Here is a 12,482-nt window from a genome sequence, read left to right as displayed (position 1 = left end):
AGAGAAAGACAGCATATCAACTTAGAAAACAGACTTCATTATTGAAATTTGCTGACTGGCAGGGACTAGCATTGAGTATCTGTTCCACATAGTTACTGTCAAGGCTTTGAAAATGGAAAGCAGTCTGCCAATGCCATAGATTCAAGGTGTTTTTTTTTAAGCTTCCAAACACTAAAAAAAAAAAGCAAAGATGGAGAATTTTCATCGATCAGAGCAGCTGAATCAGTCTAATTTATGGTTAAACTGTTGAACTAGAACCAGAGTGATCCAGATATGATTGCACATTCACTAACTTTAGATATTGTTATAGAGACACTTTTGAAAAGAACGCTTTGTGTGCCAATTTGAGATGGAATATATGCAGGGTGGGCTTCAAAAATTTTAGCAAGGGGTTCTCTGCCTGGTTGCTGGGTAGGTGTGGCCATGATGGCCGTGGCCTCCTGCACGCCCACCATGGCCCACTGGCAGAGTGACATTTTGCCCTCCCAAGGGTCTAGAGCAGTGGTTCCCAACCAGTGTGCCGCGGCACTAAGGGGTGCCGTGAGATCTTTTGAGGGTGCCGGGAACTTTTGAGCTACGGAGATTTTAAATATCTATTTCCTTATAAGGGTGCCGGGAACTTTTGAAAGGCTTTCCAAGGGTGCCTCAAACAAGAAAAGGTTGTGCCTCAAACAAGAAAAGGTTGGGAACCACTGGTCTAGAGGCTTTCCTCAAGCCTCCAGGAGGGCGAAAACAGCCTCCCCAAGCTCCGGAGGCCCTCTGGAGGCTGGAAATATCCTATTTCCCAAACTTCCAGTAGGCCTGTTTTTTGCCCTCTCCAAGTCTTTGCATGCATGCTACACTTACCTGCATCAAAAGCGGGCTGTGTGGGGACTCATGGGAGTGGCAGGGTGGGTGGGGCCAGCCAGGAGTGGGATTTGGGGGTTTCCAAACTGCACAGAATCTTAGCTAGAGGTTCTCCCAAACCCCTGTGAACCCCCAGCAGCCCACCGCTGAATATATGATCTAAAGAGAAACCAGATAGAATTCATGAAAGAACAAATGTATTCTCTATACTTTACAATAGTAATTTTGGTTTTCTGGGGGGTGGGGGAGAGATGAGAGAAGATCTGACAAAATATAATAATTTTACTTCAAAAAGAGCTCCTGCTCAATTATTCAGATACTTACTGTGGAATATGATAGCTGATGGACTTTAGATCAAAGTGTCCTCACAATGTAGGATAGAGGACACGAATTTGTTCTTTTTCTGATGTTTTGTTATATTAAATAACAATATAATTGCCTTGCCATCTGCTATGCTGATGGGAACTGCTATAAAATACAGTGATGCAGTAGCCTTAGAGAATCATTAAACCAGGATGTAACAGAATACTGAGTTTCACACGGTCGGGCTGGAATCTTAAGAATTATGAGACATGTATGGACCATTGGTGGACCAAATTGAAGATGACCACATAGCAGAGAAATGGTGGTATTTCTTTCATGAAGTGCCAGAATGCACACAATGCAGGACCTGTCTGATGCTTTATTAACTTACCAACAGGTAACTCACTTATATTCCTGCACACACCAAAATGTAACAATGCTCCTTTTCCGGTTCTGGTAGTATCTCAAATCAGACTGCATCTGCAGAAGTTTGAATGCAGTTTTTGATAGGATTCCTGTTTTGTTGCCACAGAGAAAAATAATGGCCATTTTCTTTAAAAAGGAAGATTCTTTTTCTAATAATGCCTGTTAAAATGTTTTGGTATTCAAAGGCATGGATCTTAAGGATCTATAAATCAGCCAAGATCTAATTTGAATTATTCTTCAGTTCAAATGTATAATTCAAGGAGTTAAATTTAATATGACTTTGACTCAATTTCATGATTATATTCAAATATATTTTTAGGGTAATCTGCTTGCCCTAAAATTTTGTCTTTGAATTAACACATATCCCACCAGTGATTGCGAATCTTCTTAAAGCAAATAGCCTAATAGTAGAATTTCCTCTCTGCTAAAATATGAAGGGTATAGAGGATTGTATACTTCCAATGTCAAGGTGAAGAAAACTATTCCTTCAGTTTTGTAGTTGAATTTTATGTTGCTACTCCCTTTACCCACAATATCTATCAATTAACTCCTCATTTGGATCACAATTAGTACTTAACCGAGCTTGACCTGTTTTTAACCTTTCTGATTGGCTTTCATTATTTTGATACGTTGAGCTATACGGCCATTTTCAGTTGTTATTCATAAAGGATACATACAAAATAATAATAATAGGGGTGATTCTTATGCAGTGTTCAGGGTTATAGGTTATCTTCATAGTCATATCTCCAAATACTGAGCCAAGAAAAAAGAAAAAGAAGTAGAAGGGAACAATAGTCATCAGCAGTAGGTTCAGACAGTTGCTAAAAGTGCCAGAAGTTTATAGGAGATTGTAAGCCTCACTGTATATTGTTCAGGTATACATCTATTTACATACTGATATATTTTATCTTCCAGGCATTTTAAAATCATTAGTTTATTGGGTGTTTTCAGAGAGCATTCAATTTTAGAAAAGGTTTTAAAAAATGCTAATTATCTGGGTTTTTTAATTCCTCAATTTAAGAAATGGATTATTTCATTGACCCAAGAATATATATTAGATATGTAATTGACTATTTCCATGAGAATCTTGTTTGAAGGTTTCTATGCTTGTAATCTCTTGCTAATTTATCAAACCTCCCTTATAGATCCTTGCTCATTGGGAGTCCTGTCTTCAGTTAATGATGGCCCAACATATTTAATTTGATTATTTTGTTATCCCAAAGCTGTTTTGTTTTAAGTACCAAACAGCCCCATTGATTTTTATTGCAGAGTCAATAACTGATTTTAGGAAAGATCTCTGCTTCCAAAATGATAGGAAAATAAGTTCCCTTAATTGGGACATAGGAGCAAAATTCAGTTGACTGGTTCTCATCAATGTAGTAAACTCTGAATATAAATGACTTTACTACTCCATGCTAATTATTCATTTCAATTATATTCATCAGGTAAATGGGCAGCACTTGAAATATATAAAATCTTCTACTTAACATCATTCATTCATTCATTCATTTTAGAAGTATATTTTTCACAAAACCTATTCTTGAAAAACAAATATATTTTGATTACCTCTTAGGAGTATCCTTTTCAGTATAATACCACACAAAAATGAGATGAATTAACAGTCTACACAGTGAGTGGCTCCATTGAGTAGAAAAGTATATTTGTGTTGAGAAGATCAACTAAATCTGATTACATCTAAACTCATGTCTTGTCTTTCTAACCAGAAGCCCTTGAGGCAACAAACATCTTTTGCCTCAAAAGCTATAAAGCAGATTCAAGTATGTAGCTTGCATCCAAATGTTAGACTGTCATAGTTTCAATGTCCATAATAGCCAATAAATGGTCTAGAGAGATTCCATTTACAAATATATGTATAATTAAACAAATGATTTTTCACATAAATTTACACTAGAATTTAACTTTCGATTAACTCCTGTTTCAGACAATGGTATGATATTTACACAATTTTTTTTAGCTGAGAGATAACTCACTGGTTTGTTTTTTGTTTTTTAGAATAAACTTACATGTTTGCCAGCCAAAAAATTGTAATCAACAAAACTGCATTTTCTAGGTTGTATTGTCGAGGTTCAGCTTCAACATATCAAAATTGACAATTTTTCAGATTTTTGCCTAACATGGACAAAATATCAAAGAGGCAAAATTTCATGGTCCCGCAGTTCCTATGCAACTGAACTACTACAACAGCAGAACATAATATTATGTAACAGGGCTATAATTCCGTTATTACTTTGCCTGCAATGGGTACTGATTCCATGACCTTCATCACAGCGTATCTAATGGCACCACTAGTGGTGAGAGGATGAAAAGGGAGAAATTCCAGCACATAGAAATACAAAATGGATTCTTTGAGATCCAAATAAAGTTATGACTCTGATGATCAACGTTTCTAGAACAACTTATTATAAGATGTTTGTATGGGAGAAAAAAAACATACACAGACATAACACACACAAACAAACACACACACACACACACACACTTCTGATAGAGGAGAATATTTGTAGCTCAGGGTTTGAACTGTGGGTTCCTTGGTGTTCTCTGAATTTGGTGGTGTTCTTGCAGACATTTCATTACCAAATTAGGTAGCATCACCAGTTTCCCAAATATATAAGAAGTCCCTGCCATTCTTGTAAATAAAAGTATTTCTTCTAAAAAAATAGGATTGTATTGACAAGACTTCCAAGAGACATGGGAATGATATAGTGATTTTCCCAGCCATATCTAGGCCGAATCAAACAGCATTTTAAAAACGTTGTAATTGAATATGAAATATTTATTGAGTTCTAGAAATTTTGTACGACAACATCTACAGTGGGTTTGTAGATGTAACAAGTTGTTGGATTGTCTGTTTTAAGTGATGTGAAATTTCACTTTTGCTTTAGTTCAGATCTATTTTGGGAATTGAATAAGTACAGGTTTTATGGGTAGATAAGAACCTTTTCCAAAACAATATTGAACTGGATAATTTATAGCAATTATTATTTTTAATTGGAAGCATTTATGATCAAATATGAAAATATTTGGCATCTATAGTTAATATTTAAATTATACTCCATGCTTTTGAAATAATTTCAGATGGGTTGAAATTGTTATTAAAACTATGAAACATAAAGTAAGTTTAATACCACTCCAATACAATTTAACAATTTCAGTTAAATATACTATTTTATTTGCAGCAATTCAAATCACTGTACATATTTATACTTCAGAAAACAAATTATAGTTAGTTGGTTAATATTCATGTGCATTATTTCTACTGTAATTTTACACCTAAATTATTTTTTGAATTTTAACAAAGTATTATTTTAGCATATATCCAATAAGAACATCAAAATAGATGTAAAAGGCATATTTCCAACAAGCTACATTGACCTTGTCTTTCCTTTATAATAAAAAAAGAGGGATATACCATGTTTTCAGTATTATTTTTTAAACGTTTATGATATTTTGGGTGTGCTTGCCATTCTAAAGTATCTTGGTTATTTTTAACTTTCATAGCACCCCTTGAAGTGACATTTTCATTTGATGTGGGAAATGGGCCTAATGAAATCACAGTGCAGTCACCTATTCCCTTAAATGACAACCAATGGCACTATGTGAAGGCTGAAAGAAACATCAAAGAGGCTTCTCTGCAAGTAGACCAGCTTCCTCAAAGGACTTACGCAGCTCCATCTGATGGACATATCCGTTTGCAGCTCAACAGTCAGCTCTTTGTTGGTAAGTCTACCTTTACAGGATAAGTTTAGGTGTTCACATGGATATAATCCATAGCAGGGATGAAATCCAGCAGGTTCTGACAGGTTCTGGAGAACTGGTAGCGGAAAAATTGAGTAGTTCAGAGAACCGGTAGCAGAAATTTTGAGTAGTTCAGAGAACCGGTAGCGGAAATTTTGAGCAGTTTGAAGAATCGGCAAATGCACCTCTGGCTGGCCCTAGAGTGGGGTGGGGATGGAGATTTTTCAATATCCTTTCCCCAGGAATGGGGAGGGAATGGGTATTGTGCAGTATCCTTCCACTGGAGTGGCATGGGAATGTAGTTTTTGCAGTATCCTTCCCCTGCCACGCCTGCCAAGCCAAGCCACACCCACCAAGCCACGTCCATAGAACCAGTAGTAAAAAAATTTGGATTTCACCACTGGTCCATAGCTATTGACTTTTTAAAGGAAAAAAAATAGATTAATGTGTTTTAGGCCATATAAGACAACTTTCATAATGCATGCAAATAAGTCATAATTGAAAGCGGTTTCTATTATAAGATGAAATGAATGGAATGGAAAGTAGCTCCATAAACAAGTGAAATGTCAACTATGCTTCATGGATTTAATTCATATTTTAGTATCTATATGGAAATACGCCATTCTGAAACAGTAGAGGTTTAATAAAGGAGAACATTTGTAGCTTGGGGTTGACATGAGGGGTCCTTGGTGCCCTCTAAGCTTGCTTGTTTTCTTGCAGATGTTTCATTATCCAAACTAATGATGTTACCTAGTTTGGGCAATGAAACATCTGCAAGAAAACGAGCAATCTCAGAGAGCACCAAAGACCCCTCATTTCAACCCTGAACTACTAATATTCTTCTTTTCTTTTTTTTTTATTCAAAAAGTTTTACAGAAAATTTTTCCCCCTTTCCCTCCGTCCCCTCCCCCCTCCCTTCACAACCCCCCTCCCCCCCCCCGACTTCCCGGAACGAGCACAAGGTATAGTTAAAAATAAAACAAACATATGCTAAAAAATTTCCATCCCAACTTAATTATACCCTACAATCATCAATTCCTAACTTCCCCAAAACAATCAAAATAATACATCATAATCATTCAAAACAGTCTGATAATTCTTAGTCTGATATCTACGTTGAATATAGTCAATCCATTTTTCCATTCCTTTAAGTATCTTTCTTGTATTGTCTTTCAAAAAGGCTGATATCTTCGCCATCTCAGCCAAATTGGCAACTTTCAATATCCATTCTTCTATTGTAGGTACTTCTTTTTTCTTCCAGTATTGTCCTATTAGTAATCTTGCTGCTGTTATTAGATTTAAAATCAATTTAGTCTCAATTACTGTACAATCCGTAATAATTCCCAACAGAAAAAATTGCGGCAGGAACTTTATCTTCTTTTTCAAAACATTTTGTAAAATCCACCAAATTTTTATCCAAAAGGCCTTTATATCCTTACAAGTCCACCAAATGTGAAAATATGTAGCGTCATCACAATTACATCTCCAACATTTTGCTTGCATATCTGGATACATACATGATAATTTCTTAGGATCTAAATGCCATCTATAAAACATTTTATAAAAATTTTCCCTCAGATTCTGTGCCTGCGTGAATTTAACATTTCTAACCCAAATTTTTTCCCAAGTTTCCAATAATATTGGCTCCTGAAAATTTTGTGCCCACTTTATCATACAGTCCTTTACCAAGTCCCTTTCAGAATCTATTTCAAGTAACACATTATACAATCTCTTTATATGCTCCTGAGACTGATTTCTAATTTGCTTTACCAAATTTCCCTCGTTCTGCTCTATACCAATTTTCTGATCTTCCTTCCATCTAGTACGTAATTGCTCGCTAATATTCTTCTTTATTACAGAAATCTGACCTAGCTGAGGTTTGGAAGTAGACAAGGTACTGCTGCCCTTTTTAGGCAAAAATGACTCCAAATCAAAGGCACAAGAGTCCTTTTCTCTGTAAATGAGACTTTATTTTGTAACCAATGTATAAGGAAATAACAATTAAATGATTGTATTGAAATATTTCTGATGACACCCATTGTCTGCAAAATGTAGTACCCAAACGAATGGTGTTAATTCTGTAAGGAATAAATAAACAATTTAAATTAATACAATCATTTATTAACCAAACTGACAAAATTCCCTTTATGATATAATGCAATATTTGGTCCAAGATCATTAGTACAATCTGACAATAAAAAGGCAGCTTTTTGATAAAAGCTGCTTGCTTTTAACAGAAGGTCCTGCTCTTTTGTCACATTCTCTACTGTTTGGAAAGAATTGAAACATTAATCGGTTGGCAGTTCCTCAAATATCTTCACTATCTATGCAATTATTCTTTGAGAAGCTTGATGATGGTGAGACAGAAAAGAAGGGCCTCTGTTGCAGATTATAAAAACTCTGTGTTTATACAGATAGGGCTTCCTGGGTCATAAAATGCACCTTAAACTGGGAACTGTTAATCAATGAAAATGTAACAAACTTGCACTCATCTATAATCAGCTTTAATTAATATTTTGCTGCAACATTTTGGGTTAGATGAAATGGCTAAATACATTTCAAGAACAAACCCAAGTTTTTAGGATCTTGTACATTTGCTTTATTTGCATAAGGAACATTGACAATGCACTAAAAAGGATGCCTTTGCATTTAGAACTAAACTTAAAAACGTACCAAGGGTGCAAACTTGAACCGTGAAAAGTGAAGTTATCATCCAAAAGAGTTGAACATTCATTTTCTGAAACCCCTTTTGATTTTAAAGAATACCTTTGCCCTTGGATTAATCCTCTAATTTTTTTCTTTGTATATGTGCTAAAATTACAAAAATACCCTAGCCTGTCAGTTTGGGTTGGTGAGATCTTTGGTGCATAATTTATGGATTTCTTAAAGAATGAGAGATACACAAGTGTGATAAAGAAGCAAGTTTGCAAGTTCTTAACAACTAACCATTCATCAATATAAATCCCATCTTTCATTACGAGAACAGAAATAATGTTCTCACACAAACAGCAGGAAAGCCAAACATTCAAAAATGTGGGCCATCAACAGATCAGATTAGTGGAGATAGATATGATCTACTACCCAAATCAGGCCACGCATAGCAATCAAGAGAAATCAAAATAAAAACAATTTCATTTCTAGCCACCAATTAAGCCATACTTTTCAATAAATCTCCAATCCTCTCTAACGTAAAATCTTATAAACTATAAATGTTGCAAGCCAATCATCTTTTTTGAACTGTAGTACTCAGCAAGCCTGACTCCACTATAGGGTTAAGACTCTATAGAAAAATTAATTAATATTCAGTATTGATCTCCCAAAGTCCAACCCCCTCCCTGACTACGATGTAGAAGAACCTGTTAACACACAGAAATGAGTATTAAGTAAATGCACTGGTGCCAAGTAGAAAATGGCAAACTGTATTGGTGTTGGTATTAGAGTGTGAAGCTTTCATCACACTGAAAGCTTTGAGAAAAAAAGTTGTTTTGTCACAATAAAAAAAATGGAAGCAGAGAAAATAAGTAAAGAAGAAAGTCAATGTTCCAAGCCTAGGGCAAGCAATTTTTTTCTCCCACATCAAGGGATTCTGCTGTCATTTGAAGGGTATGTCAAGACCCCTTTCTGGCAAGATTACCTAATACATACCTTATACCCTCTTGCTACACCTGTCATTTTTTTTTAACCAAGACCCAGCTGTCAGAATGTTAATGGGAAGAGTTGAAGGGAATGTCAGTGTAATCTTAGTTTGAAAAGATACCTTGACTCTTTTAAATATTTTTATCTTGTTTATTTTTTATTCCCTATTACTGCACACAGGGGATCCTGGAAAGTATTATTGAAGGCATTTTTTTTTCGATTGGGTATGCCAGCCAGACTGTTTTCAATATATGAGAACACGAAGTTCCTTTTTTCATGGGAACTATTCCCTTCAAAGAGGGGCGCGGTGGCTCAGGGGCTAGGACATTGAGCTTGTTGATCGAAAGGTCAGCAGCTCGGCGATTCGAATCCCTAGTGCTGCCGTGTAACGGGGTGAGCTCCCGTTACTTGTCCCAGCTTCTGCCAACCTAGCAGTTTCAAAAGCACGTAAAAATGCAAGTAGAAAAAATAGGGACCACCTTTGGTGGGAAGGTAACAGTGTTCCGTGTGCCTTTGGCATTGAGTCATGCCGGCCACATGACCACGGAGACGTCTTCGGAGAGCGCTGGCTCTTCGGCTTTGAAACGGAGATAAGCACCGCCCCCTAGAGTCGGCAATGACTAGCACGTATGTGCGAGGGGAACCTTTACCTTTACCTTTTATTCCCTTCAATCAGCCTGTTGATCTGTTTGCTTAACCATAGTATTGATCTAACTTTGAAGCAAATTGGGTGTATGTTAAGAAGGGGAAAGCAAATCATATAATATCACTTTCAGCAAACTGATTTCTCAATTTTTTTTGCAATACACAAATCGGGGTTGCCAACAAAACCATTCAGAAGGATAATCCACTCCAGAGATATCAGTGTCTTTCCTAGTGATCATGATCCTGGCAGGTACAGGATCACAACTTCCCACTTATCCACTGAAAGAAAGGAGTATACACAAAATAAAATTTTAGAGAGAGAGATGTGTGACCGCTTGGCAAAGAGGAAACATTTCTCTATTGCTGCCCATCTATTCAAAATTAGAAAATGGAAATGAATTGAAAAGATGGACAAGGAAAATAGTATCACTTCTTGCAAATATTGAGTTGAACATCTGAATTTTAATTAAGATCACTTGCACAGGGTGGCAGAAGTAGTCACCCTGGTCTTCCCTGTTTCAGTCAGGCCTCACTTGGAGTATTGTGTTCTGTTATGCACACCACAGTTTAAGAAGGGCATTGATAAACTGAAGCAAGTCGAGAAAAGAACTACCAGGTTGCTGAAAGGACAGGAAACTCCTGCAAGGAACAATTAACAGACCTACTGTAGGTATTTTGCATTTCAGAAAGGAAGGTTGAATGAGGGAGAGAGGGTGAGAGCTGTCTTCAAATCTCTGAAGGGCGGTTACATTGTATATAGTTCATATTTATTCTCACTAACTCCACAGGGTAAGACTAGAAGCAATGGGATGAAACGTCAAAAATGTAGATACAGATGAAACATCATCATCATCATTATTATTATTATTGTTGTTGTTGTTGTTGTTGTTGTTGTTGTTGTTGTTTCGATTTCTATACCGCCCTTCTCCCAAAGGACTCAGGCGGTTTACAGTCAAAGTAAAATCAATTAATACAAAGGAAAATTTAGAGTTGATTGAAGAACTTAAAACCAATAAAACCCCTTATTAAAACCCCACTAGGCCAGTCCTGCACGGTGAAACAGAAATGTTTTCAGCTCGCGTCAAAAGGTCCGAAGATCAGGGAGCTGATGGATACCTGGTGGTAGCGTGTTCCAGAGGGTTGGTGCCCCCACAGAGAAGGCCCTCCCCCTTGGGTGTCGCCAGCCGACATTGACTGGCCGACGGCACCCCAAGGAGAACCTCCCTATGGGAGTGCACTGGTCGATGGGAGATCGCCGGTAGCAGCAGGCGATCCCGTAAGTAACCCGGTCCTATGCCATGGAGCGTTTTAAAGGTGGTAACTAACACCTTGAATTGCACCCGAAAGACCACTGGAAACCAGTGCAGCCTGCGCAGGAGAGGTGTTATATTGGAGCAACGAGTCGCTCCCTCTATCACCCGCGCGGCCACATTCTGAACTAATTGAAGTCTTCGGGTGCTCTTCAAGGGAAGCCCCATGTAGAGAGCATTGCAGTAGTCCAGACGGGAAGTGACGAGGGCATGAGTGACTGTGCACAAGGAATCCCGGTGTAAGAAGGGACGCAACTGGCGTATCAGGCGGACCTGATAAAAAGCTCCCCTGGTGACGGCCGTCAAATGCTCTTCTAATGACAGTCGTGCATCCATAAGGACGCCCAGATTGCGGACCTTCTCTGTGGGGGCCAATGACTTATCCCCCACAGACAGCGATGGCCTCAGCTGATTATACCGGGACGCTGGCATCCACAGCCACTCGGTCTTGGTGGGGTTGAGTCAGAGCCTGTTTTTCCCCATCCAGACCCGCACGGCCTCCAGACAACGGGACATCACCTCAATAGCTTCGCTGGGATGGTTAGGGGTGGAAATGTACAACTGCGTATCATCAGCGTACAGATGACACCGCACCCCAAAACCACGGATGATCTCGCCCAGTGGCTTCATATAGATATTGAACAGGAGAGGTGAGAGAACCGACCCCTGGGGCACCCCACATAAAAGGCGCCTCGCGGTCGATCTCTGACCCCCTGCCAACACCGTCTGCGACCGGTCAGAGAGGAAGGAGGAGAACCACCGAAAAATGGTGCCTCCCACTCCCAGCCCCTCCAGCCACCGCAGCAAGATACCATGGTCAATGGTATCAAAAGCCACTGAAAGATCTAATAGGACCAGGACAGAAGAACAGCCTCTGTCCCGGGCCCTCCTAAGATCATCCACCAACGCGACCAAAGCCGTTTCAGTGCTGTACCTAGGCCGGAAGCCGGACTGGAACGGGTCCAGATAGACAGTTTCATCCAGGTACTCAGGAAGCTGATGCGCTACCACACTCTCAATAACCTTCGCCACAAAACGAAGGTTGGAGACTGGACAGTAGTTCGATAAAACAGCTGGATCCAGGGAGGGCTTCTTGAGGAGGGCTCTCACCACAGCCTCTTTCAAGGTCGTAGGGAAGCATTAACAATTCATTAACAATTATGAAGACCTTCTTGACAGTAAGAGCTGTCAGTCAGTGAAACAGGTTGTTGCATGAGGTGGTTTCTTCCCCTTTACTGAAGTTTTTTGAAACAGGATAGTCATCTATCAGGGACGATACAGAGAACAGAGTTGGATCTGATGCTTTCTTAGGTCCCTTACAACCTTATGATGCAAAGAATAAGGGGGTAGAGACTGGAATAGGTCTATTGTTGAGTTAGAGAATGGCTTTTTGAGAGTGAATGAGCCTCTCCTACTGTTGTGGCTCCGGCCCCTGAGCCTGCCCTCATGGAGGAGAGTGACTTGGAGAGTGAGGAAGAGGAGCCAGCAGGGCTTCCCTCACCAGGACCCTCCTCGCTGGCACTGCCCCAAGTTCCAGCTGCAGGCCAGGAGGAGGAGCTG

At 38.9% G+C, this 12,482-nt stretch overlaps 1 protein-coding gene across 1 annotated transcript in view; it reads left to right on the top strand.

Annotated features, from left to right (window-relative positions):
* Positions 1–12,482, top strand: part of CNTNAP4 (contactin associated protein family member 4) — a 307,943-nt gene that overhangs the window by 265,911 nt on the left and 29,550 nt on the right. The window contains exon 17 of the mRNA XM_058172405.1: positions 5,095–5,313. Coding sequence (XP_058028388.1) covers positions 5,095–5,313 — 219 coding nt within the window. The remainder of the gene's footprint in view (positions 1–5,094; positions 5,314–12,482) is intronic.

This window comes from Ahaetulla prasina, chromosome 2, assembly GCF_028640845.1.
Source record: "Ahaetulla prasina isolate Xishuangbanna chromosome 2, ASM2864084v1, whole genome shotgun sequence".
Classification (NCBI taxonomy): Eukaryota; Metazoa; Chordata; class Lepidosauria; order Squamata; family Colubridae; genus Ahaetulla; species Ahaetulla prasina.
This window is presented reverse-complemented; position numbering and strand designations above follow the sequence as displayed.